Source organism: Lagenorhynchus albirostris, chromosome 1 (assembly GCF_949774975.1).
Source record: "Lagenorhynchus albirostris chromosome 1, mLagAlb1.1, whole genome shotgun sequence".
Lineage (NCBI taxonomy): Eukaryota > Metazoa > Chordata > Mammalia > Artiodactyla > Delphinidae > Lagenorhynchus > Lagenorhynchus albirostris.
In genome coordinates, this window is record NC_083095.1 from 73,688,215 (window position 1) to 73,713,981 (window position 25,767).

A 25,767-nucleotide genomic window follows, 5' to 3' on the forward strand; every position below is an offset into this window, starting at 1 on the left:
TCTCTGAGTCTTGGTCACCAGTTTTGGTTCTCCTGGGACACCTGGTATACAAAGTTGATCACTAGGGAGGAGGTGGATTCTTTGCATCAGTAGCCCAGGTTTTCCTGAGTGTAAAGACCCAGTATTATCAGCTCCTTCTGCCCCAAGATTTAAAGTTGGGAACATTAGTGTGGACTATGGTAGCTTCAGCTGAAGCCCAATAGCCAGGGAAGGAACCATCCCAGCCTTGGAGAACTAGGCTGGATACCAGGGTGCATGAATGCCATGTAGGTGGGTTTGACTTGGCAAAGTCTGGGGCTAATGTTGGAAGCTCCTGCAGCCCCTTAGGCCAGGGAGAAAAGTCTGGACCTGGATGTAGAGTCCTGAGAGCTCAAGTACGAATCCCTGTTGTTGGTTTTCTAAGATGACATTGAGTGGGTGGAAGAAGCATGGCAGACCCTGTAGGCAGCAGAGCTCTCCCCACACGGGCATGGAAGCTGGAAGTTCTGCCCTTTTGGTCACAATTCTTAGGAAATTCTGGGAAAGGTAAAAACATCAAAAGGAAGATTTTATCTTCCTGAAAATAAACCAGGTGGAGTTAATTACAAACTTAAAAGAAAAATTTTATAAGATATGACTTATAAATGTTTCTCAGATTTATGGATCAGGCTACAGTGATTGTAATTCATTTTAAATAAAGTTGATTTTTAAAATAATGGCTAGATTCAGCTGTTATAAGGTCCACCCTGGAGAGGGATTTTTGTCTACAGCTGGAGCAGAATTTTACAGGAGACTCTGACTGGCAGGGTCCAGCCATAGTAGCAGATAATGAACCCATTCCTCCACCCATTTAACAAATATTCAATGACATGTGCCAAGCAATGGGCAAAGTGCTAGAACACAGGGCAAACCTAGTTCCTGCCTTACAGAGCTTACAGTCTGAGAAAGGAAGAGATTAATTGAATAACTGCACAAGACAAAGGAGAGTACCTACAGAGCTCTGAAGTTTATGGTGAAGGTGTGTGACCTGGCCTGGTGGCGGTGGTTAGGAAAGCTTTACCTAGAGAGGTGACCCTGGAGGATAGGTAGGTAGAGATGGAAGGGAAATCACTCCAGGCAAAAGGAATAGCCTGTGCAAAGATCCTGTGGTGGAAGGGCATCTAGAAGAGTAAACAAGACTAAAAGAAGGACAGTGTGGGGGATTCCCTGGAGATCCAGTGGTTAGGGCTCTGTGCTTCCACTGCAGGAGGCACAGGTTCGATCCCTAGTTGGGGAACTAAGATCTGGCATGCCGTGTAGTGCAGCCAAAACAAAACAAGAAGAAGGAGAGGGAGAGGGAGAAGAAGGAGAGGGAGAGGGAGGGGGAGAAGAAGGAGGGGGAGGGGGAGGGTAGAGGAGGAGGGAGAGGAGGAGGAGGGGGAGGATGGTGTGGCTAAAGCAAGGAGAGCAAGGGACAGATTGGAGAAGGTGAAGCTGAGAGATGCAGGGCAGAGCCTTGTGGGGCCCCATAGGCCACTTTAAGCCTTTGGAAGGTTTAAGGAATTGGAGGTGACATGATCACATTGTGTGTTTTGAACAGATTATTCTGCCTGTGGTGTTAAGTAATGGATTGGAGCGGGGTTGGAGTGGATGCAGAGACACAGATTGGAAGACAGTTGTAATATTTTATGCTAGAGATGGTGATTTGGGCCAGAGTAGTGGTGCTGGAGACAGAGGTGGAAAACTTGGAGAAATATCTAGGAGGGAAAATTCACAGGGCTTGGGGAAGGATGGGATGTGGCTGGGTGGAGGGTGGAAACGAGCAGTAAAGCTAAACACCAGGTTTCTGGCTCATGGAACAGGACAGATAGGTGGTCCCATCCACTGATACAGGGACTAGTGTCCCTCACCAGAGAAAGGAAACTGTGAGGAAAGGTGAGGCTCAGAGACACACTTTGTATAGCTCTCTTCTACGTGGAAATTTTCCTTTGGGTGACCTTTGGAGGATCTGGGCTTTGGTTTGAATGAAACTGTTCTCTTACCCCAGGATTCAAGCATAATCTCCAGACCACTTGCATTAAAATCATCTGAGGTGTTTATTAAGAATTCAGATTTCTGGGCCCCAGAATAAACCTCATGAATCAGAATCCCTGGAGCAGAGGCCAAAAAGTCTGTATTTTAATAAACTCACTAAGGGGTTTGACTCCTATGCACGCTAATTATTTAGGACAATGACCTTCCATTTTTCTTCTTTCTGTACTTTTTCCATGCTCTCCTTGCCTCCACCCTTCTTGGGCCAGGAGTAGCCACGAGTTCCCAATGTTCTAAGTGCCGACCTCTAGTCTTCTTGATCCTTTGAGTTTGAGAAGGTTTGCAAGACAAGGGGCTCCTGGGGCAGGACACAGAGGACTAACAAAGGAGCTGTTCATGTTAGCCATGAACACGTGAACCAGAAACTGCATAAGGCACTAGTGACATAACATGTATGAGAAAAAAGCAAGTCCTTCCCGCAAGGGGCTCCCAACAGTGGGGGTGACAGACACGAAAACATTCAAAATACAGTAAATGCGTATGTAGTATTTAGTAGGAGCCAGGTACTGTTCTAAGTGCTTTATATTTACTAATTCATTTAATCCTTACAACAACATTGCAAAATAGATTCTGCATGACAGTGGTGGTGATAAAAAGATGTACGGGGGCCGGGGGGGGGGGACTTCCCTGGCAGTCCAGTGGTTAAGAATCCGCACTCCCACTGCAGGGGGCACAGGTTCAATCCCTGGTCAGGAAATGAAGATCCCACACGCCACGCAGTGTGGGAAAAAAAAAAAAAAAAGATGTACAGGATGATGCCGAGGAGCCTGGGAAGAGAACACGAGGGGTTTCATGGAGGTAGCTATCAGATGAGCCACAAAAGATGAAAAAAAGTCAAGTCCAAGAGGCAAGAAGGACAGAGTATGCAGTATCCAGTATATGCAAAGCACAAAATATGAGACAACACAGCATATTTGGAAAATCCAAATCCAATTGAAGAGGAGGCATGATAAGTGCAAAGTGGCAAGGAATGTTGATGAAGAGGTAAACTTAGCCAGTTCATTAAAAATCCTTTTGCCATATTTTGGAATTCGGACTTTCTTTTGAAAGTAAGAGAGAGCTTTCAGTTAGGGATGATATGATCAGCTTTGCATTTCAGCAGGTTTATGATGAAAGCAACATGGAAAAGAAATTAGGAGTTGGGCTGAAGGTGAGAAGACTAGAGTCTTCTCAATGTGAGAGACAGGGAACCTGAAATAAGATACAGTCAGTGAGAATGAAAAAAAAGGGGGGGAAGTTTAAAAGTTCTGTACGAAGTAGAATTGATTAGACTTGGTGAGGGTTTAGATTTGGAGAAGAGAGAGGACAGAGTTAAGGGTGATGGTCTTGTTTTCTGACTCATGGGTAAAGAAAGGTGCCATGCACAGAAATACAGAGGCCAGGAGAAAGAGCAGAATTTAAAATGGAAGACAACTTCCAGTTTTCAGTCTGGCATGTAAGGAGCTTAAAAGTTCTCACTCTTGTCCTTATAAGAAGGATGAACAGAGAATCAAAGACCAAGAGAAAACCTTGAACAAAACTTGAGGGGTAGAAGGGGGGACATCTTACTTATAGAGGAGCAAGGATAAGAATTACTCCGGGGCAGTGGGGGAACTTCCCTAGTGGCGCAGTAGATAAGACTCCGCGCTCCCAGCGCAGGGGCCCCAGTTTTGATCCCTGGTCAGGGAACTAGATCCCACATGCATGCTGCAACTAGGAGTTCGCATGCCACAACTAAGGAGCCCGCCTGCCGCAACTAAGACCTGGAGCAACCAAATAAACATATAAATAAATAAATATTAAAAAAAGAATTACATCGGACTTCTCTTCAGAAACCATGCAAGATGAGAGTGCAGTGAAATGTTTAAAGTGTTGAGGGAACAAAAGCCCACCAACCTAGGCTTTTGTATCCAGCAAAATTATCTCTCAAAAGTGAAAGAGTAATACTTTATCAAACAAAAATTGAGGGAGTTTGTAGCCAGGAGACCTGACTTGCAAGATATGCTAAAAGAAATTCTTCAGAAAGAAGGGAAGTGACATAGGTCAGAAACTCAGATCTACATAAAGGCAGAACTTTAAGGAAAGAATAAATTAAGGTAAAAGTAAAAAGGAAGATAACTAGAATTTCGTAGATGTCCAATTTGGGTACTTTGGAACTTCCAGCTAGATGTCCCAAGGGCAGTCGAATGTGTGGCTCACCTCAGAAGACTGATCTTGAGTGGAGACAGGGAGGGATATAGGAGCCAGTATCTCTAAGGAAGGAGATGGCCCAAGGAAAGGGTAGTTTCACTAAATCCCTGTAAGGTAGTCAGAGCAGGTAATTAATTCAGTCAACAAAAAATATACACTGTGTGCCAAGGTTCTGTCCCTGGCAATGGAAATAAGGAGAGACATCAGGAAGGGTGACCAGGAGAAAGACAAGTAAAACGGTCAACTGTATTAGGGGGCTGACTGGAGTAAGCGCACAACAGAAATTCAAAAAAGGAAATCTATTTTATTTATTTTACAACTACACAATTAAAAAAAAAGATATCAAACACAGAAAAGCACAAAAATTTCCTGCAGTCTCACCATCTAGAAAAAAACCAGATTAACAATCTGATGTATCTTTTCAAACTTTGAATTTTATTTTTTAAAGGCGGGCGCCCTCTCCCATTCTGTAAAAAAAAAAAGAGTTGAACTCTTACTGCAAGCGGCGCGCCGCCCGGGGAAGGCTTTGCAGGCGATGGTTTGGGCGCTGGGATTTAAGGAATCGTATTTGAGAGGGTGAAGACGATGGAGAGGGAAAGTGGCATAAGCCTCGCTTTACAGACTAGAAAGTCAAGACCTCAAAGAACGACGGGCCTTCTCTGCAGGCTCCGCGAAGAAATGCAAGGGCCGGAGGCGGGAAAGGGCCGGAGGCGGGAAAGGGCCGGAGGCGGGAAAGGGCCGGAGGCGGGAAAGGGCGGGAGGCGGGGCCCAGGTCCCCGGCCCCAGCTGCTCAGCAGCCGTCGGAAGCGCAGGACAGCTGGGTCGGGGCCCGGCAGCGCCGCCGGATCTGCCGGGGCGCGGCCTTATGACGCGCCGTGACGTCTCCCTTGTCTGGCGGCCCATTGGTTCTCCACTACCACCCTTCTCCCGGGTAGGGAAACTGGTCGCGGAGCCGGAAGCGAAGTAGCCTTTGAGTTCGAGACAGCGGCGGCGTTTAAGGCAGAACGACCTGTTGCCAGTGGAGCTGGCCAGCTTCTCCATTCAGGCTCCAGCCCGAGTTGGAGAAAACCCCGGGATTCCGGTGGCCCATGGGAGGGCGCAGTCTCGGATCGCGAACTATCCGGCGCAGACCGAAATAGCCGAGCCTGTGAGGGCCACCGGAAACCGCGCCCCTAGGAGGAGGCGGGAAGCCTTGCCAGAGGTAGGAACACAAAGGTACGGCTCCTGGGGTGGGGCCCGCCGGCCATGGCCACGCCCCCTGGGGCAGGTCCCGCCGCTCTTCGCTTCGTAGCCGCTGCCTGCTGGCAAGTCGTGCGCGGACGCTGCGTGGAGCATTTTCCGCGAGTATTGGAGTTTCTGCGATCCCTGCGCGCTGCTGCCCCCGGCTTGGTTCGGTACCGGCACCATGAACGCCTGTGTATGGGCCTAAAGGCCAAGGTATTGGAGTCAGTAGGACCCGGTAGAGGGGAAAGGGACGGGATGCGAGGACCTGTCCTGGGCCGACTGCTTGGGGGTGGAACCGGTTGGAAAAGGGCAGCTTGCCCGGACGTGGGGATTCTGAGCTCAGCACTCTTCACAGCTGGTGGTGGATATGATCCTGCAGGGCCGGCCTTGGGCCCAGGTTCTGAATGCCCTGCATCGCCACTTCCCAGAGTCTGGACCTGCAGTGCGGGACCCCAAAGCCGTGAGTCGTCCCTGGAGCAAGCCCTACCTCCACTTAACACGCGGTGCAACAAAGTTGTTCCTCCTCCCGGTCACTGGATTCTGGTGCCCCTAACTTGTTTGCCTTCCTTACCCTCAACAGACAAAGCAGGATCTGAGGAAGATCTCAGAGGCTCAGGAAACCTTTTGCCAGCAGGTGAAGCAGCTGGCAGAAGCCTCTGTTGATTTGGCTTCGAAGCTACAGGTGGGACTGGCTGCTTTGGAAGCTATGGTGTAGCTGTTCTCTCTAGTCCTCTTCTGACCTGCTTCCTTTTTTTTTTTAACTTTTTAAAACATCTTTGTTGATATAAAATTTATATATCACACAATTTACCCATTCAAAATGTACAACTGAATCTTTTTTTAATTGAAGCATAGTTGATTTAGAATGTTGTATTGATTTCTGCTGTACAGCAAAGTGATTCAGTTATACATATGCATACATTCTTTTTTATATTCTTTTCCATATGGTTCATCACAAGATATTGAATATAGTTCCCTGTACTATACAGTAGGACCTTGTTGTTGACCCAATTTTAAATTAGTAATGCTTAATATAAATAACATTACTGATTTTAATCGAGAAGATTCATTCAGGCTTTTTTCTTCAATGTATAAATACTTTCATCAACAATGTACAACATAATTTATTTTTTTTATTTTTATTTTTTTTAACATCTTTATTGGAATATAATTGCTTTACAATGGTGTGTTGACCTTCTTTTCCTCCCGCAGGAACTTGAACAAGAGTACGGGGAACTTTTTCTGGCTGCCATGGAAAAGCTGTTTTTTGAATACCTGTGTCAGCTGGAAAAAGCACTGCCTACACTGCAGGCACAGCAGGTTTTGCTAGGGCAAAACACATAAGGGCAGAATGCTGGGGTGGAGGGTAGGGGGTGGAGTTGTATCAACGCCTGTGGTCTTCATGCCTCTCTCCCTGCCCACAGCTTCAGGATGTGCTGACTTGGATGCAGCCGGGAGTTTCCATCACTTCTTCTTTTGTCTTGAGCCAATATGGTGTGGACATGGGGTGGCCACTTCCAGGTACCAGGACCATCTAGGAAAACTAAGAATTTGGGGGTGGAGTGTTTAGCTTGCGACCTTTTGAGGCAGCCTATTGGAAGGGTTACATGGGCCTGAGGCGTAAGAAACCAGACTGAGTCCATGTGTTACTATATTGCCTTTTTAAAGAGATTTGTTTTCTTTCTCAGAGTGCTTTGCTACTGATTCAGTGAACACTACAGAGCCCATGGAGCAGAGTCCTCCTCAGCAACCAACACCAGCACTCCACGACCCTCTGCCAAAAGCCCGGCCTGGCCCACACCCTCCTCAGGATCCAGCCTCAAGGAAGCACCCAGAACCTTTGACTGGCCACCATTTCAATCTGGCCCCTCTAGGCCGGCGAAGAATCCAGTCCCGGTGGGCATCCACTAGCAGAGGCCATAAGGAGCGCCCCACAGTCATGCTGTTCCCCTTTAGGAATCTGGGTTCACCAACGCAGGTCATATCTAAGCCTGGGAACAGCGAAGAACATGGGACACACACAGCAGATCCAGCAGGTGCTGTGGGCACCAGAGCAGCCTCGACTGGCAAGTCTAGGAGTCCGTCCAAGACCCTGGGAGGAAGGGCTCTGAAGGAGAACCCAAATGACTTGTCTGCCTCAGAGCAAAAGGAGTGAGTACAACAGTTGCTTCTCCCTACTAGCAGCACATGCCCTGCCTGCTTTCCTTTCACCCTGTCTTGCTTGCTCCCACCCTAGGAACTGCTTGGATTGCCCCATGGAACCCCTGAGATTGTCATTATCGCCTCCTAGGGCCAGGAAGTCAGGTAGGTATCCTGAGTCAGGACCAGATCAGACAGCCTCCTCTCTTGGGGACTCTTGAGGTCCTGTGTTCACTGAGAAGAGTACCTGGACTCTGGTTTCCTCCCTGCAGTGCGTCCTCCATCTCTGTGCAGCTCTGACATTACTCTAGGGGACCTGGTTTTGGACTCCGACGAGGAAGAAAATGGCCAGAGGGAAGGAAGGGTGAGTAGGAAGGAATGGAAAGCTGGGGAAGGGGATGGGCGGGCAGAACAAGATAGAAAGCCATATGATGCAGGATATGGAGGGCTCAGGGCATGTTTCAGTGATGATAGGATCTCCCTGCTCCCTTCTCTGCAGGACTCTCTGGAAAACTATCAGAAGACAAAGTTTGACACCCTGATCCCCACCTTCTGTGAATACCTCCCCGCTTCTGGCCCCAGTGGTGTATCTGTCCCTCTTCCTAACCATACAGACAGTTCTAGACTGCTGTGATTAGACTGGAATGCCCACGGCACTCTGCCTGTCTCCTTCCTCCTCAGCTCTCACAGGTTTAGGGGTAATAAAGTGGAAGTCCAGGCTTGGGTTGCCTGACTATATTGCTAAAGTTACTTTGTAATACTTAATAATTAAATTTTGGATTTGTTAAAACACTGTCTTCGTTTGAGGGAGGGGAATTAAGGCTTCTATAAGGTCAGTGTAGGTCATTCCTTAGAAACAGAACCGGCCTCTCCAGGGCTGGAAGGGGATCCCTTTGCCACTTTACTTCCCTTGGAGAGTGTCGTTCAGACATGCCCAAAAGGGTTACCAGGGCTGAGAGCCTAGAAGAGAAATTTCCTTTTGCTATTCTGAAAATACTGTGTGTGGTCTGATGCCAGAATATACTTGTAAATTCTCATGCTGCCAGGTTATTTGGGGGTGGTGGCACTAGAATGGAGATGCTTCATGGAAAGGGCACTCACTGTCCTTGACTCCACTGGGTCAGTGCCAACTCCTCCACTTGCCCTGCAGCAGCACCCAGATGCCATCCTTGTGCAGAAATCCCCAGAATCTCAAAGTCATTGGGATCTCTCTTTATTGAGGTATTTAAAATACATAAACACTTCTGAGCTTTGTAGATATTCAAAGATCTATTTAATGAATCTGATTAACAAAACATGATTCTAAAAGCCTACCTCTTCCAGACCAAGGCCATATAAAACACTTATGTATGAATGAGCATCTTTTCCTTTTAATAATCTTCAGGATTCTGGGTCCCCAGATTCCCATTTGATTATCTTAACTTTATTTTCTCAGCCTGCCTTCCTTGCTTCCTCCCCAGTGGGTGCCCTGGGCATTTTGCATGTGCAGATAAAGTACAGAATACTGCAGGAGCCCTTAGCAGAGAGAGGATAGGAAATGACCAAGTAATAGCCCTAGTAGCTGTGATGGGAGAGGGGCCCTCTGGGGAGCCCTGTGGTGGGTGCTGGCGCCCTGGGAGGGCAGAACTGCTCAGGTCTAGCTCTTGTCACTGAAGATCGGATTCACCTGCTGGGTGACACGGATGAAGGTAGTTCTCCGGCTCAGCTCCTTCAGCTTAGCTGCTCCCACGTAGGTACAGGTGGAGCGGATGCCTCCAAGAATGTCTCGGATAGTGTGTTCCACATCCCCTTTAAAGGGCATCTCCACTGTCTTTCCCTCTGAGGCCCTTAGAAGAGGAAAAGCTTTCTTACCTTTTCTGTCTGGATTTCTTAAGCCCAATGACTCTTCCCCAATCTCTAGCATTTAGTCCCTGTTCATCACTTTTCTTCCAAGTTCTGCCACCACCTTACTTGGGAAGTCACGCTTTCCAAGAACCCTCAGCTTCTGGCCTCCACACCTACCTGTACTCAGCCACGCCCCCGGCATACTTCTTCATGGCCATTTCAGAACTCATGCCATAAAAGAGCTTGTACTTCTTGCCATCCCTCTCGATGAGCTCACCACCTGACTCGCTGTGCCCAGCCAGCATGCCGCCCAGCATCACGAAGTCAGCCCCTGCCCCTGCCAGCACCAACAAGAGGGGAAAGAGATGAATCTGGCCCAGGTTCCAACATGGTCACCCTCAGAAGCAACTTACACAAAATTCTCAGGCCTGCCAATGATTCTGGCATCTTCCTGGTTTTGTTTCCCTAGCTGGCCCACAACCCAGTGCACAGGCCTACTCTGCCCTGGCTTCTGTTCCTCAGTGGACTTTACAAGAATTTAAAATAGAGCCTCTGGAGACGCTCTGCCTGGCTTCTGCTCTCTCCTTTTTGCTGCTTTCGCCATCTCCTGGTCACCTCTTTTTACTCTGCCCAGCCGAACAAGACTCACTTCAAGTGTCCCAAGAGCAAAGCTCTCCAACTTCAGTGTGAACAAGGATCACCTAGGAAGCTGGGAAAATGCAGATCTGTAGCCCCACTCCCCAGAGCCAGATGCCATGGGTCCAGGGTGGGGCTTGGCATCTGCACTGTCCCGCAGTCCAGGGGATGATGCAGATGGCCCTGGCCCACATTAGGAGAGTCCACATCAGAGTCTCAGGATTTCCCCTGCTGGTTTGCCCCAGATGACACCACAGGTTTCTGGGTCACTAGTAATATTATAAAAGAATCTGAACAGCTTTCTTAGACTTCCCTAGCCTGATCCTAGACCCTCAGAGGTGACTTATCCTCTTCTACAGGATCCTCCTTCTGTGCCCTCCTTACCGAAAGCCTTGGCCACATCCCCGGGACAGTTGCAGCCTCCATCCTGCAAAGTAAGGAGCACTATGAAGGGAGAGTATGGATGCCCCAAGCCCTCTAGGAGGTCCCAGTGGCCCACCTCAAAGCTGACAGGAACCCAGGAGTCCTGATCCACCTCTACCAGAGCCTCCAGACCTGGCAGAGAACCCAGATGTCTGGCAGCCTCATACCCTACCCTGCTCTTGGCCTTACGGAAATGATATGGCCTTTGAGGCCATGGGCAGCATCTGCGCACTCCATCACTGCACTCAGCTGTGGATACCCAACTCCGGTCTTCTTCCGGGTGGTACACACAGAGCCTGAGAAGAACGTGACAAGAATGAGAGGGAAGTTCTCCACAGGTGTCTGCCACTGAAGCGGTGGCCAGTGGCCCCCAGTGAACCAGCTTACCTGGTCCAATTCCCACTTTGATGATGTCAGCCCCAGAGAGAATCAGCTCTTCCACCATCTCTCCTGTTACCACATTCCCTGCCTGGGACAGAACCATCAAAACAGAGCATTCTTAGGGTCAGAAAGAGCCGATCGCATGCTTCCAGCATTATTACAAAGAAGAGTACCTTGGTTCCCTCTACTTGGGCCTTCTGAGGGCTTCTAGATGAGTCACTTCAAAGGACCCTGCTTTCCAAGCTGAGGTAAGGGGGTGAGTGGCCAGTGTCACCGTTGTACTAGGGTAAAGCGGGGGTCCAACTGGAACAAGCTCACATCTGATTTACAGTAGATTTATCTCCCCCTCCCCTCCAAAAGACCCAAGCACATCCTTTGCTTAAGCTGTTATGTCATGAAACCTCTCTGGCTTCAGGGAAAGGGGGAGGACATGGTAATGTCAGCTAAATACCCATCTATACAATTGTATTTGCTTTTGATGGACAGAACAGAGAGACCACTCAATGCTGCGAGGAAAGTGAGGCGTTGTCATAACTCCCCTGAGCTTGTAAAAATAAAATAAAACAACATTTCATGCATCCCCTTCAATATGACTGTAGTATCTCTCCATACCTTTGGGCAGGTGTGTATGTACTAGAGGTATGTACGATGCAGAAATGTTCCATTGTGGTTTAGTGAGTGATGTCGGACACTGGATTTACAAAGACTAGGTATCAAGGTTCGGAGAAGACGGCACTGGCCAGTACACAAACATTTAAAGCATGGAACCATGGATCATCACCCAGTGACATGATTAAGCAGACTAGGAAATGCAGCAGAGGAGAAGGGAACTGGTGTAACAAAATGGTGTGGCGGGAAAGAGTGGAGGAAGGAGAGGAATGGACCCACTACAGGGTAGTAGAGACATACCATGATGGTGTGTTCAGGGAAGCGCTTCCGCACATCCTTTACAAATTCAACAAAGTGTTCAGAGTAGCCATTGGCCACGTCCACGCATATATATTTCACCTGGGGAATAGCGTCCAGGATCTGTCCCAGCTGCTCAAAGTCAGCAGAGCTTGTGCCTGAGCTGGCAGCCAGATGCTGTGAGAGAAACAGGGCCATTAGCATGTAAGAAATGACCTGGTTGGTTAGCCAACAGGGGTGGGAAGGTAAGGGCTGGTCCCCAGGAAGTCACACAAAGATTCCCGGAAGACTGGGCTAAGGAGTGGATCAGGGGAGGACCAGTGTTACCTCAAGACAGTCAGGATTCTGGCTAGCAAACTCTTTCCACTGCTCGAGGCTGTAGTGCTTATGGACAGCAGTGAAGAGGGAGAACTGGGAGAAGAAAGAGCCATCAAAAAGGAGGGAACTTCATTAAGAGTCTCTTTTTCTAAAAATAGACCTTTATATTATCCTATCTGAGGGACAAAAGGACTGAAGTCTGGAAAGAGCAACTTGAATAAGTCAGTGGTTGAGCTCAAACCTCAGTTCCACCATTATTCTCTCTACAAATGCAGTCGGGCTTTTCCCCATAAGCTAGTACTTGCCCAACACTCCCACCAAAGTACTAAAGTCACCTGGATTGGATTTCACCTGCCAGCACGTACAGCACTTCTGAGTTAAAAGGTGACAAGGACAAGCTGTTGGTGCAGTGGGACAAGCAGTAGACAAGAAAGAACCATGAAGAGGCTGGACGGAGCCAGTGTCTGCCTGCACTGATTCAGCCCCTCCTATGATAACCTCGTACAGAGCTAACCTACTTGCGGTATCTTCTGGTCCATTTACCAGCAGTAATTCAGTAAGCCTAAATGCTCACAAAATTACAAGAGGTAAGGCCTTAAGGTTAACAGTCAATAAGGTGCTACCCTTTCTCCATCTCTGCTAAAGTAAAGGACAAATTTTCTTGAGACATGGACCAACCTGAAAAGTCTATCTCATTTAGTCTGTTTCAGTCAACCAAGTTCAAGGATATAATGACTCATCAGACTTGTATTTCCTAGCACAACAAATTGCAAATAACGTCCCAATACTTTGAGAAAGGCATTCAAAGGCCACTTGTGAATGCTGGTGTTTGTGATTTAAAAGTGCAGACATGCAAATAGACAAGACAGCACAAATCTTGCAACAGACGAGAGACCCAAGGAAGTCAAGCATCAGCCAGCAGTAAGGAAGTGCAAATGCTATAATACACAGAGATCATCATCAACACTACCTAGCTAACGCTGGTACAGAACTGTGCTTTCTCAGCAACACTCTGCCATCAACATGCTAATAGACAAAAATCACTCTAGGAGGTCAGCAGACCTTGGAGATATACTGGCATAGGGTGGCATGATGAGCATATCCAATTACATACCAAGCTAGAGATCTAGAAAAAGATCCTTGCTTGCATCCAACCTTTTAATTATTACTGAGACTTGGCTGTATCTCTAAAATCTGATTTCTTCAGCACTCAGCAGTAATGAAAAGCCAGTCTCAACATAAAGCATCAAGACAGTCCCGGCAAGGTCCATACATTATAGGACATTTGTTAACACTGAAGTCAGATTCACCATTCCTTAACTCTATTGGACAGGCCAGGTGGACAACGGGCAACAGTGGGATTCCTAAGCAGTTGGTAAATGGCAATAGTAATACAGTACTAAAGCTGCATAGCTATGAACCTCAGAGAAATGACAGCAGACATTCCACAAAGACTTACAGCAATCAAAAATAGAGAAAGGGAGATGAAGTCCTTAAGGCTGACAGAGACACAAGCAGCAGCAGAATCCATCAACCAGGGCTACCTGGATTAACCAGAAGAGTGCATATGTCCTCAGGATGCCCAAACTATCTACCTTCTCAGCTACAAATACAGAGACAGGTAATATTACTGAAAGGAGCAGCAGCTTCCATTTTGAAAATGAGCAATAACCTGTATATAAGAAAAACACATTCCATTTTGGGCACATCCCAGAAACACCCAGGAACCTAGAACTTAAAGAAGAGGAAGATTAAAAAAAAAAAAAAAAAAAAAACAGGCATGAAAGAAAATAAACGTCTTCTCTCTAGGATCTTCTAGTTAGGAATTTTTGAATGCTCAAACTATATCTAGTTTCTGGACTAAAACAGTGAATGCTGAGCATCCTAACAATAGTGTAAAGAGGGATGCCGGTGATTTGGAGAGGGTGATCTGGGTGGTGGGAAAAGTTGGCAGGATGTATAAACTGCTGGACAGGAGAAAAGGGAAAGTTCTGTTAAAATGGGGGCAAAATTTAGCTTTGAATCTCATTAACTCAGATGGCCCTTTAAAGTTATCAGATAAAGGGGCCTTAATACTACTGCAAAAACAGAAATTGAGCATCCTGACTGTTAACTGCCAGAGTTGACCTGGGATGGGGGTGGGGATGCAGATACCTCTGCAGTCAGCCCACAAAACTGGACACCATGAGGAAGGGGTATGAGGGAAGTCCTACCTTACAGAGAACCTTGGCTATCTCAAAGGTGCCTACAGTATCCATATTGGCTGCAATGATGGGGATCCCAGTGTACATCTGCTTTGAGTTCCGAAATGAAAAGGATCTTGTGAGATCCACCTGCAGATATGAACAGGAAACTAAGCATTTCATTTATCCAAAAAACAAGTATTGCAGGAGGGCAAAAGCCAGGAATCTTTCCCAGTCCTGGCCCTCCAGGAGCTTGGGATCAAGAAAGAGCAACTAGAGAAGCAGGCTCACCTCACTTCGAGACTTAAGGGTACTGCGTTTGGGCCTCAACAGGACATCCTTGAAGTCCAGTTTGACGTCGTTGTCGATGTGAGGCATGGCAGGCACCTAAGGGTAGCAGCGAATCTGAGAGCTGGAAGGTAGGAAAAGTCAGGAGGCGGTAGCTGAGACAATTTTCCCTTAGAACTTAATGTTCTGTTAGGGCTGGCGGGCTCATCTCTCTCCTCGCTTAAATTGTGGAAGGTCAGGGCATTGATCGAGGCATAGTCCCTGAAGACCGTCACCTCAGACTCGGGTGGTTTCACTTACTCTCGGTGTCTTCAACCTAGATACTATTTGTTGGGGAGAAGAACTGGGATGGAGTCGTGAGAGACCCTAAATGGTGCGTTCCTTACCCCACTACTCTTCTTTCTCCCGCCCCTGCAAAGAGCAGTTTGGGATAAGAGGCAGATTTAGGAGTGAGAAGGAGTGGTGGGATCCCAAAACCAGCTTCCGGAATAGGGGTACTCACTTCCTGTCGCCGGGGCCAGGTGGCAGTTGACCGAAGCTCCTCTTGATTAGCCACTAACCTCGCGCAGCCCCGCTGAGCCTTGTGGGCAGCGCTAACAGGTTCCCCTAATTGCCGGAGAGAACGAGTAACCGAGGAATTCCAGCTTCGGTGCTGGAGGCCTTCTGGGTAACAGAGTTCACACACTGAGGATGCCGCTGGATCTGAGGGGCAGGGAACTATAACTCCCAGGGTGGGACGCGCGGAGCTGCCCCCTGGCATGATGGGAGGAGTCGTTCGTTCCGCCCCCGCTTTATACTAGCCCCGGCTTGCTGGGGACTCTCAGAATTGCAGAGGCGTCATCTCTTTTGTAACTAGGCGGGCCGCCTCCTTTTTTTTTTTTTTTTTTTACGACGCCACAGAAACGAAACGCGGACGCATTCCTGAGCCTTTCCGGAACCCCGTGGAAAGAAGGAGGAGGAGCGAGGTGCGGGGTGGGGGTGGGGGGGGTGGAGCCAGGCAGTGACCCGGAAGCAGAAGTGACTCCCACAGGCTGAGTGCTGGGGAGCTGCATCGGCGATCGCAGCGGTAGAAGCAGCAATTTATCTGTGTGCAGCCCCAAACTGGGAAGAAGATGCTAATTAAAGTGAAGGTGGGAGCACCTCCATCCTTGCCAAGACGCAGTGGTACTGGGCTGGCCGCTGTGCGTTAAGGGAGAAGCCGGGAAGGAAAATCACGCCTTTCCCGAGCTTGGAGGGGGCTGACAGCCTCGGGGCTCCGCGCGAGGGTTGATGGGATGTAGGGGGGTCCCCAAAAGGGCTTAGAGAGCAGGGGCTGGCCCAGCCAGACGACCCCGGGGTCTGTGCTGTGCCTGCTTTCATTCCGGGACCGTTCTTTGACCCAGAAGGAGGCCGCCTTTGTCCGGGGTCTCGCTGTGTTCGAGCCCCCGCGGTCATAGAGAAGGCCTAGCAGCATCTTGGCCCCCCTCTCTCTCGGATTCTTGGAATAAGCTCTGTTCTCCATCGTTCATGCCCCAGTTACCTGCTTCTCCCAGCCCCTAACGTAGGCTACTCCGAGTACAGCACAAAAACGTAGCCTAGGGAACCGGGGCCTCCCAGGAACTAGACTGTGAGCTTTTGCTAGTTGTCGCCAAGGTGTAGTATCTCAGCCGGCCTTCAGGAAACAAAGCTGGGAGCGTGTTCAGTTAGCACCTGCATTTCTGAGCCAGCATCCTGGACCAGCCTCCCTTCCTTGACTGAGGCAAGTTAGTTATCAGTGCCCTAGTTCTTGGTACTAGCAGTGTTTCCTTCATCTCCACCCCACCTCCTGTGGTTCTTCACCAGTTTCCAACCCTCATTAGTTCTATCTGCTATTTCCTCCTTTGTGCCTTAAGAGGGAGGGACAAAAACTAACAATTGATGCAGTGCAACGTTAGTTTAGCATTTAAAAATAAAAAACTGCCAAGGAAGTCTATCGTTATTTCATCAGCTCTTTAGTGTATTTATCATGCATAATAGCCATTAACCTCTTCAGTCCTTCTGAACCACCATCTTAGCTAAGGATTGAGGCCAAGCAGCATGTTGAAGGTCATTGTTTTTCAAATTTTGAGTAATGAGCTATAAAACAGTCACTAGTGGTAAAATCAGTTTAAGAAGTCCGTGGGTCACAAGCAACAAGAAAAAGAAAAAAATAGAGGTATCAGGGTATACTTCTGGATAAGAGGATTGTGTGTGAAATTTGGGGTTTTATTTTGTATGTATATTACATGCATGGATGTGATGTTTGTTCATATGTATTTCTTAGTGTGGGTCACTGTCCAAAAAGTCTTGAGAAACATTAGCAAGTGAATGTTTATGTCATTTCCATACATATGGATTCTCAGGTTCTCTTAGTCCTCCCTTAGTCCAAAGAAGAGGTTATTACTATACTTTCGTTCAGTGTTTTGTAAACCTTTTTTTAAATCTCAACCTACACAAAAAAATTTTACCTCATGGTCCCATACAACACAAAATAACAGTGTGTGATATGCTCTGGTATTTTGAATTCTATTCCAAGTTGATTTCATAACCCACTGATGGGTTGAGACCTGCAGTTTAAGAAAATACTGTATTCTAGATGGGCTTCTCAACTTAAAAATGTGTAAGAATCACCTGGGGATCTTGTTAAAATGCTGATTCTAATTCAGTGGTCTGGGACGGAACCCGAGATTCTGCATTTCTAACATTCTGCATTTTTGCTTGTCTGGGGAGTATACAAGGTTCTACTTTCTTTGAATCCATTTGTATTTAGTACTTCTCTAAAACTGTCAGGCTTCTTTCCCAAAACACTTTCCTTTCCACCTTCAAATAGGTTTCTCTGTCCATCTTTCTCTTTCTTTTTTGTATGTTAAATACATTTTTGTATATTAAATAAATAAAGCAATTAGCTGTGAACTACTATACAAATGATAGGTTTTTTAGCAGGGTTCCTTTGTGAATTATTCATTCTCCACTGTCCTTCTCCATGTAGGTAACTTATTCCATATCTCTTTTTGCAATCTTTTACAACTAAATCCCTTGTCCACGGAAGGAAAAACACACAACATAAGAGCTGTGAGTTCAGTTTATTTGGGGACTTACTGAGGACCTTAGCCCAGGAGACAGCCTCTTAGATAGCACTGAGGAACTGCTCCAAAGGTAAGTGGGGGAGGTCAGCATGTATGTGATTTTGGCAAAGGGTAATCAAGCACACATCTCGGTAGAAGGTTGCTGCTAGTCGAACAGATATCTTAGTTAATGGTTTTAGTGCTTTTCTAAGTATGGGAAGATGCAAGAATTTGGGTTCATAAAATTTTCTCCTGAAAATATCTAACTATTTAAAGGCGTGTTCTATTAATTTTCCCAGAGCACATTCCTGATGTGCCTCATTCCTGTCTCCCCCTTGAACTCCTTTCAGGCTGGGTTGAAAGTCAGCGACTGCAGTAGCTAATGACTTAATTCTTGTAGAACCAGGGGGCAAGTGACATCCTTTAGTTGGCACACCCGTGATTTAAAACTTCTCTTGATGCCTCATCTCTGTGTTTCCAAAATTAAATACAGCATCTTCTGTCTTAAGCCATCTTCCCAATACTCATCTCATATATTGATCCCATCAATCTACCAGTTACCTGGAACCCAGTTCTTTAAAATCATTGTTCTCTTATAGAACCTAATTTTTCTTTTGATACATCTTTCTGTTGATTTTCTTTCTATTCCCATTACCCTTGTTCTCATCTGGGGTCTCATTAACTTATATCTTTATTTCTCTGTGATACCTCCAGAGAAATACCTCTTGTTGGGATACCTCCAACAAGATTTCCTACTGCCATTCCCCTCTAAAGTTTAGAGTCTAGGGACTTCCCTGGTGGTCCAATGGTTAAGACTTCACCTTCCAGTGTAGGGGGTGTGGGTTCGATCCCAAAACATAAAACAGAAACAATATTGTAACAAATTCAATAAAGACTTTAAAAAATGGTCCACATCAAAAAATTCTTAAAAAAAATAAAGTATATGTATTTTTAAAAAATAATAATAAAGTTTAGAGTCTATACCAAAATACGGTGTACAAAATCATAGTGTACAGGTCTTCTTTAACCTTCTTTTTCATCATATTATTCCCTAACCTCAGATCCTGCATTGATTCCTCTTAGCAAATTACTTTGGGCACCTGTCTTTACTATCTAAGCCCCAGTTTTCTCATTCATGCTTTTTTAAACGTAAAATAAAACACAAAGCTCTTAAGGGTTAAGTTCAAGGAGTTTTTAACAACAGTATACCCCCATGTAGCCACAGATCTAGAACATTTTCACCCCTGCCCTCTGAAAGTTCCATAGGTTAGTTTTACTTGTTTTAGAATTTCATATAATGGAATTATAGAATATATCATTTTTGTGTCTGGCTTCTTTCACTCAGCATTATGTCTGTTGTTGTGTCTGTAGCTCCTTCTTATTACTTGGTAATACTACATTAGATGACTGTATCACAATTTGTTTATCCATTCTCCCGTTGATGGACGTTTGGGTTATTTCCAGTTTCTGGCTATTATGAAGGAGGCTTCTAATAGCCAGAAATGATGATATGAACATTGTCTTTTTGTGGACTTATGTTTTCATTTCCTTTGGATAAATACCTAGGAATGGAATTACTAGGTCATGTATAACTTTAAAAGATGCTGCCAAACAGATCTGCAAAGTATGGCACCATTTTACATCCCTACTTACAATGAGTGAGCATTCCAGCTACTCTGCACCCATCTTTATTATAGCTATTTTAGTGGGTGTGAAGTGTTATCTCAGGTTTAAATTAATCACTGTTGATTTTCCCTCACCACGGCACTTTGTCACTGCCTCTTGTATTTTGGACGATAACATTCAGTATGGTATTTCTTGTGCATTGGTTTGTTCTATTAATTGTATGTCTCAGTGTCTCTTGGTTGTAAATCTTCACTTGAAAGAGATTGTTGGCAAGGGTTGGGTCACTTAATTTCTTTTATATCCCCTACAGTGCTTATAGCAGAATGTCAGGCTGAGGTTCATCATAGACTAGCTGAATAGCAGTGAATGTATTCCCAGGTCACAATGACCAGATTTGAGGGAAGAAATCCAGTATGACATGGTCTTTTAAAATATCTTTTAAAATTAAAATCAAGAATATCTTTTAGGGCTTCCCTGGTGGCGCAGTGGTTGAGAGTCCGCCTGCCGATGCAGGGGACACGGGGTCGTGCCCCGGTCCGGGAAGATCCCACATGCCGCGGAGCGGCGGGGCCCGTGAACCGTGGCCGCTGGGCCTGCGCGTCCGGAGCCTGTGCTCCGCAACGGGAGAGGCCACAACAGTGAGAGGCCCGCGTACCACAAAAAAAAAAAAAAAAAAGAAAAGAATATCTTTTAAAATTGTTCAGTTTTAAATGATTTTAATTATGACAATTTCAGACATATACAACAGCAGAGAGAAGGAATAATGCACCCCATACGAAGCTTCAAAAACGATCATCTCATGGCCAATCTTATTTTATTTATACTCACCAACTTATGTTTTAAGGAGCAAGTCCCAGATAGCGTAGCGTATACTATTGGTATATATTTCGGTATTTATCTGTAAAAAAGAACTTTTTTTACTAACATAACCATAATTATTACACCTAAAAAATCAACAGTGATTTCACACTATCATTGTCTCATTTGTTTTTTACAATTTGTTGGAATCTGGATCCAACTAAGATTCATACATTGTAGTTGGTTGATAAGTATTTTAGGCCTCTTTAAACCTGTAATTCCCCATTTCCCCCATTTTTTTTCTTGTTGAATAATCTAGGTGGTTGTTCCCGTAGAGTTTCCTATAGTTTGAATTTTGTTGATTACATTCCCATGCTGTCTTTTAATATATTCCTCTTTCCTCTGTATTTCCTGTCAATTGGTAATAAGATCAAGAGGCTTGATTTGTCCTTTTTGTCTGTTCATGTGTGAGAATAATTCATAGGTGGTATTGTGACATGCTTCTGTCAGGTTGTTTTGCTTTCTGCGATGTTAGTCATTGCCTAGATCCATTATTTCATTGGAGTTTACAAAATGGGGATATTCTGATTTTATTGTTGCTTCCTACATTAGCTGGGATCCTTGAGCAGTGTCCAGTACAGTGGCCATTTGCCCACGTGCACTATTGACCACGGGAAATGTGGCTAGTGAGACTGAGGAATTCATTTGTTTTATTTGTATTTAATTTTAATTAATTTAATATAAGAACTGAAACTTTATTCAGTAGTTGCAAAACCTTTTAACTTGTTTGGAACAAGTTGGGAATGTAAACATACTTTTTCAACTGTAAATTGTGAAACTTAAATACAGATCAAGTATTTCAGATGATAACTTATCATCTGAATTGAGGTGTGCTGTCAGTATGAAATGCACACAGAATTTTGAAGATTTAGAAGAAAATGTAAAATATATTAATAATTTGAATATATTGGGTTTCAGTATATTAAAATTAATTTCACCTTTTAAAAATGTGGCTGCTAGAATATTTAATATTGTATATGTGGCTTTCACTAAGTTTCTATCTCTAGTGGACAGTGCTGCTTTACAGAATGGTTTCCTTATACTCTCATCAAGGACATTGTTTTAATTTTTTTTTCTCATCCCAATGTATTCATGGTATTAAAAAATGGAAAATACAAAAAAGCACAAAGAAAATAATTTAAATCACCCATAATCTCAAAACTCAAGATAAAAGCACTGATGTCTACATCCTTCCAAACTTTTTTGAAAGCATATAAATACACGTATGTGTGTGTGTATTTCTTTAGTTACAAAATAAGAATTATACTGTTAGTCTAAACATTGTTTGAGAACTGTGTGATTTTCCCCCTGTGTTTGTACCATAATTTATTTAACCCTCAATTGTGTGATATTTAGATTGTGTTTCTAGTTTTTCAGTTTCAAAAAGTTGCAATTCATTGTCATAGGTATATTTTTGGACAGAGGATTATTTTCCCAGAAGTGTTATTGCTGGGACACCATATGCCAGATTGCTCTCTGGATACATTCATAGGCTTCTATAGTCGATCTCAGAAACAAAGGACCAGTGCTAGAGTTTTAGATTTTATAAAGCAATAATTTTTTTCAAATGTCATAAAGCCCAAGCATCTGACTCTTGGGAGAACAGTTCTAGGCTTTCTGTTAGAGTCTTTTGTACTCTTTAAAAATTGTTATTATTAAATCAGAATGAATATTTATTAATATTCATGTGATAAAGGAATATATTTTTATTAGATATTTTATTAGATAGTACAGATAAAGGGAGAGTTAGCTTTGGTCTCCTCAATCCTACTCCCCTTCTCAAGGATCATCATAATTTTAGGAGATAGGTATACTTTTAATCCTTTCTTCTATGCATGTATGTATGTATATATTTACATATAGAAAATGATACATAATCATACATTCTCTAGATCTTTCCATGTTAGTGTATAAACTGTTGCATAATAAATATATCATTCTAGGGCTTCCCTGGTGGCGCAGTGGTTGAGAGTCCGCCTGCCGATGCAGGGGACACGGGTTCTTGCCCCGGTCTGGGAAGATCCCACATGATGTGGAGCGGCTGGGCCCGTGAGCCATGGCCGCTGAGCCTGCGCGTCCGGAGCCTGTGCTCTGCAGCAGGAGAGGCCACAACAGTGAGAGGCCTGCGTACAGAGAAAAAAAAAAAAAAAAAATATATATATATATATGTATATATATATATATATATAATTCTATGGCTGTACCATAGTTTAATAGTTTTCCTATTAATAGGCATTAGGCTGTTTCTTGTGTTTTGCTTTTATGAAAGGTGTTGCAGTAAACCTCACAAGTTCCTCTTTGAATACGTACTCAAATTTCAAGTTTTTCCTTAAGGTTAGTTATCTAGAAATAGAATTGTCTGGTTAAAGAATCTTTGCATTTAAAGTATTATGATCAATAAATTGAGATAATTTGTGGACAACATGGTATTGCATACTTTTCATTTTGTCAGGAAGGAGCCTAAAGAAATACCATATATTGTCACTGTCGTTTCATAAAAGGACATTTTAACACCTGAAAATATTTAGTTTCATGAAAATCTCATTGTTGTCATTATTTTTCTCATTTTACCATAGACTATTGAAAATTTTCAAACAGACCAGCTTGAGTTGGGGTGGAAACTTGAAAATCACTGTTGTAATTTATTCTTTTGCATCCAAACAGGTCAATCCAAAGGAGTTACTCTTGGATTTTTTGAAATATCCTTAGTAGTGAACCATTCTCATGGTTGAGAAGTTAGATCCTAAGTACTTTCTTCATGCTGGTCTTTGTGAATATCATAAGTAGGAACCATATGTTATTTTGTGAGTCCACCACAGGAGTGTACATTGGGTCTCAATACTAGATCAGCCAGACTTGGGCAGTACTGAGTACAGAGCTGAAAGCTCAGGTTCTGGGGCCAGAGAGTTTGTGTTTGGATTCATACTCTCCTTTTGACTTCATAGGCATGCTTTTTAACCTGTCCAAACCCCATTTTCCTCAACTATAAATGGTGATAGTAATAGTACATATCTCACAAGTACTTGCAAGTATTAAATGTATTGACGCATGTAAGATACTCAGCGTAGTTTCTAACTCTTGGAAAGTGTTCAGTAGATGTTGGCTGTGATCATAGCATGATCATTGGTGTATTTAGCTGTTCCACCAATATTTATTGACTGCTTCTATGTCAAACACTGTGCTTTGTGCTTAAATTAGGAAGATTGAACAGTCTCTGTCCTTTAGGGAGCTGGAGTATAAATTGGGGAGTTTGACACTTAAACAACTAGCTGTAATGGCTCTTAAAGTGTACTGGGGACAAGTCATCAATCTTAAAGCGTCCCTTGAAGGTTTGCAAAAGAGCGGAAGAGGGCATGGCAACAAGAAAAACAGTAGAAGCAAGGAAAATGCCCCTAAATTATGGATTACTGTAGACTGGTGCAGATGGAGTTTGAAGAGCAAGGATGGATGGGAGATTAGATTGGATGAAGCATGTTTATAAGTGTACAATGAGTATAATTATTGTTTGAATATCAGCAGCCCTTTGTCTATAGAAGAAGTCAAGAAGACCAGAGCTGCAATTTAGGATTTAGGTGGAAGTCTGGAGAAGATATGGGAGAATAGAATGTTGAATTCTAGTATTACTTAAAAAGTTGGTCAGGGACTTCCCTGGTGGTGCAGTGGTTAAGACTCTGTGCTCCCAATGCAGGGGACCTGGGTTCAATCCCTGGTCAGGGAACTAGATCCCACATGCATGCTGCAACTAAGGGTTCGCATGCCACAACTGAGGAGCCCTCGAGCCACAACTAAAGAGCCCTCCTGCCACAACTAAGACCCGGCGCAACCAAATAAATAAATATTAAAAAAAAAAATGTTGGTCAGAGGTGATCTCCAGTGTCCCTGAGAGAATTCTTTGAGTTATCTGAATGTTAATTTCTAGCATTGGTACATGAGATAAGGTCCTTCTCAAAGGAATACTTTCCTTAGGACAATTCTCATTGCTGTCTTATCGAAAGGAGTTATGGTATTCTCTTGGATTCTAGCAGAATGGGAGGTGAGATGACCTGTGAGATTAAAAGGGTCAAATGGTTTACAGAATCTTCCCCTATCAAAGTTGTTCACAGCCTAAAAATGTCTGAAATCGGGTGTGGTCAAAACTTCTGACACTTCAAATCAGCTTTGAGAATGTGCGTTTCTCAGAAGGTAGTAGATCCCCCAAGACTAGGCCAGGATGTTTTACCTAGGAGACAAATTGTATATTGGGCTGTAGGATTCATGAAACCGTTGCCTGTTTCAGACGCTGACCGGAAAGGAGATTGAGATTGACATTGAACCCACAGACAAGGTAATGTACGCCCAATACCTCTCCATGCCTATCTCCCTACATGTACACTTGCTTGGGTATGCTGGTGAACTGAGTCCTTCCGCTCTCATACTCTCTGCATAGCTCTTGTTCTTTCCCGTTCCACGGTCCTTCCCCCTGAGCAACCCCTGACTACTTGTACCCCTAAAGGTGGAGCGAATCAAGGAGCGTGTGGAGGAGAAAGAGGGAATCCCCCCACAGCAGCAGCGGCTCATCTACAGTGGTAAACAGATGTAAGTTTGGAATGGGAATGAGGGCGTGGCCATCTTATGTGAAGATGAAGATGCAAGTACTGGAGGTGGAGCAGGCCTGCCTTTTTTTTGTTGTCTCAGACCGTTTGGCAATTTGATGAAGGCTATGAACCCCTTCTCAGAATTAGATTTTTGCAGACATAAAATAAAATGCATGGAATTACAAAAGAAACTAATAGGATCGAAATACACTTATCACACTACTAAAAAAGCAAGTTTGTGATATATGTACTTCATTAAGATCTAATGATGGATATAATAACTACTATAATTTTAAAAGATTTTCAAGATACCTACAAATAGTTGTGAAATGATAGGAAAATATCTAATTTTTGTTGTTAACAAGTTACCCATATTGCTAATAATACCCCTGTGGGTTTTTTGCCTGTGTTCAAAACTGAAAGAAATATCAAATTTCAGTTAGGGGTTAGTAAAAATATAAAGATGTAATTTTTTTCTCATCTGCATTCATAGATCCCCAGACAGATCCATGAAACCCAGGTTAAGAACCTTGCTCTAGATGGTATTTCTAATACCTTTTTTCTTTTTTTTTGCCTCTTCCTGCAGGAACGATGAGAAGACAGCAGCTGATTACAAGATACTAGGTGGTTCAGTCCTCCACCTGGTATTGGCTCTGAGAGGAGGAGGTGGTCTTAGGCAGTGATGGACGCCCCCCTCCATTTCACCTCCTTGTCCTGTCGCTCATTATGAGGAATCATGTATCCTCTCACACTGTGGGACACCAGAGCCACTGCCCCCTCTCCTGGATGCCCAGTCTTGTGTGTCTGTTGGTGGGAGACTGTGAGGACCCCAGGATGCAGTGTTCCTGGCCCAAAGGGCCCTTGCTGGCTATTGGGTTTTAGTTTGCAGTCCTGTGTGCTTCCCTCTGTTAATGGCTATGTCCCTGGTTGTCAATAAAATATTTCCTGGCCTCCTGGAATCTTTCTTCTATTGCACAAACGTGACTGAAATCAAAATGGGCCAATGCACACTCAGTTATACCAGGCTGAAGGAGTAGGACAGTGTAAGAGAATGTGCCCTTAGAGGGGTTCTCAGATGCTTAAGAGTCTACACTCAGTGGTGTGCTG

General features: G+C 44.6%; 3 protein-coding genes across 11 annotated transcripts; 2 read left to right on the forward strand and 1 right to left on the reverse strand.

The window, feature by feature from the left end:
• Positions 1-5,123: 5,123 nt before the first annotated feature.
• TINF2 (TERF1 interacting nuclear factor 2) lies at positions 5,124-11,433 on the forward strand. Of its 7 annotated transcripts, none has more exons than XM_060144774.1 (9): positions 5,124-5,655; positions 5,798-5,902; positions 6,023-6,124; positions 6,655-6,762; positions 6,867-6,963; positions 7,131-7,593; positions 7,733-7,746; positions 7,854-7,945; positions 10,401-11,433. In XM_060144774.1, the coding sequence occupies exons 1-9, from the start codon at positions 5,464-5,466 to the stop codon at positions 10,569-10,571; spliced, it is 1,344 nt and encodes a 447-aa protein (XP_060000757.1). In that variant the 5' UTR covers positions 5,124-5,463; the 3' UTR covers positions 10,572-11,433. The 7 variants fall into 7 exon arrangements, with proteins under 7 accessions (XP_060000757.1, XP_060000736.1, XP_060000715.1 ...); XM_060144753.1 differs by having other exon boundaries at positions 5,125-5,655; positions 6,655-6,753; positions 7,679-7,746; XM_060144742.1 differs by having other exon boundaries at positions 5,126-5,655; positions 7,679-7,746.
• On the reverse strand, positions 8,832-15,456 carry GMPR2 (guanosine monophosphate reductase 2). 2 transcript variants are annotated; one of them, XM_060144814.1, is made up of 10 exons: positions 15,043-15,456; positions 14,544-14,639; positions 14,283-14,402; positions 12,079-12,162; positions 11,854-11,928; positions 10,852-10,933; positions 10,654-10,760; positions 10,426-10,468; positions 9,583-9,742; positions 8,832-9,407 (listed from the first exon to the last, which is right to left on the reverse strand). In XM_060144814.1, the coding sequence occupies exons 1-10, from the start codon at positions 15,298-15,300 to the stop codon at positions 9,218-9,220; spliced, it is 1,215 nt and encodes a 404-aa protein (XP_060000797.1). In that variant the 5' UTR covers positions 15,301-15,456; the 3' UTR covers positions 8,832-9,217. The 2 variants fall into 2 exon arrangements, with proteins under 2 accessions (XP_060000797.1, XP_060000787.1); XM_060144804.1 differs by having other exon boundaries at positions 11,755-11,928; positions 15,043-15,452.
• An 81-nt stretch (positions 15,457-15,537) lies between these two features.
• Positions 15,538-25,384, forward strand: NEDD8 (NEDD8 ubiquitin like modifier). Of its 2 annotated transcripts, none has more exons than XM_060144873.1 (4): positions 15,538-15,670; positions 24,363-24,410; positions 24,579-24,661; positions 25,247-25,384. In XM_060144873.1, exons 1-4 carry the CDS (start codon positions 15,653-15,655, stop codon positions 25,341-25,343), a joined length of 246 nt encoding a protein of 81 aa, XP_060000856.1. In that variant the 5' UTR covers positions 15,538-15,652; the 3' UTR covers positions 25,344-25,384. The 2 variants fall into 2 exon arrangements, with proteins under 2 accessions (XP_060000856.1, XP_060000847.1); XM_060144864.1 differs by having other exon boundaries at positions 15,598-15,721.
• The last annotated feature ends 383 nt before the right edge of the window (positions 25,385-25,767 follow it).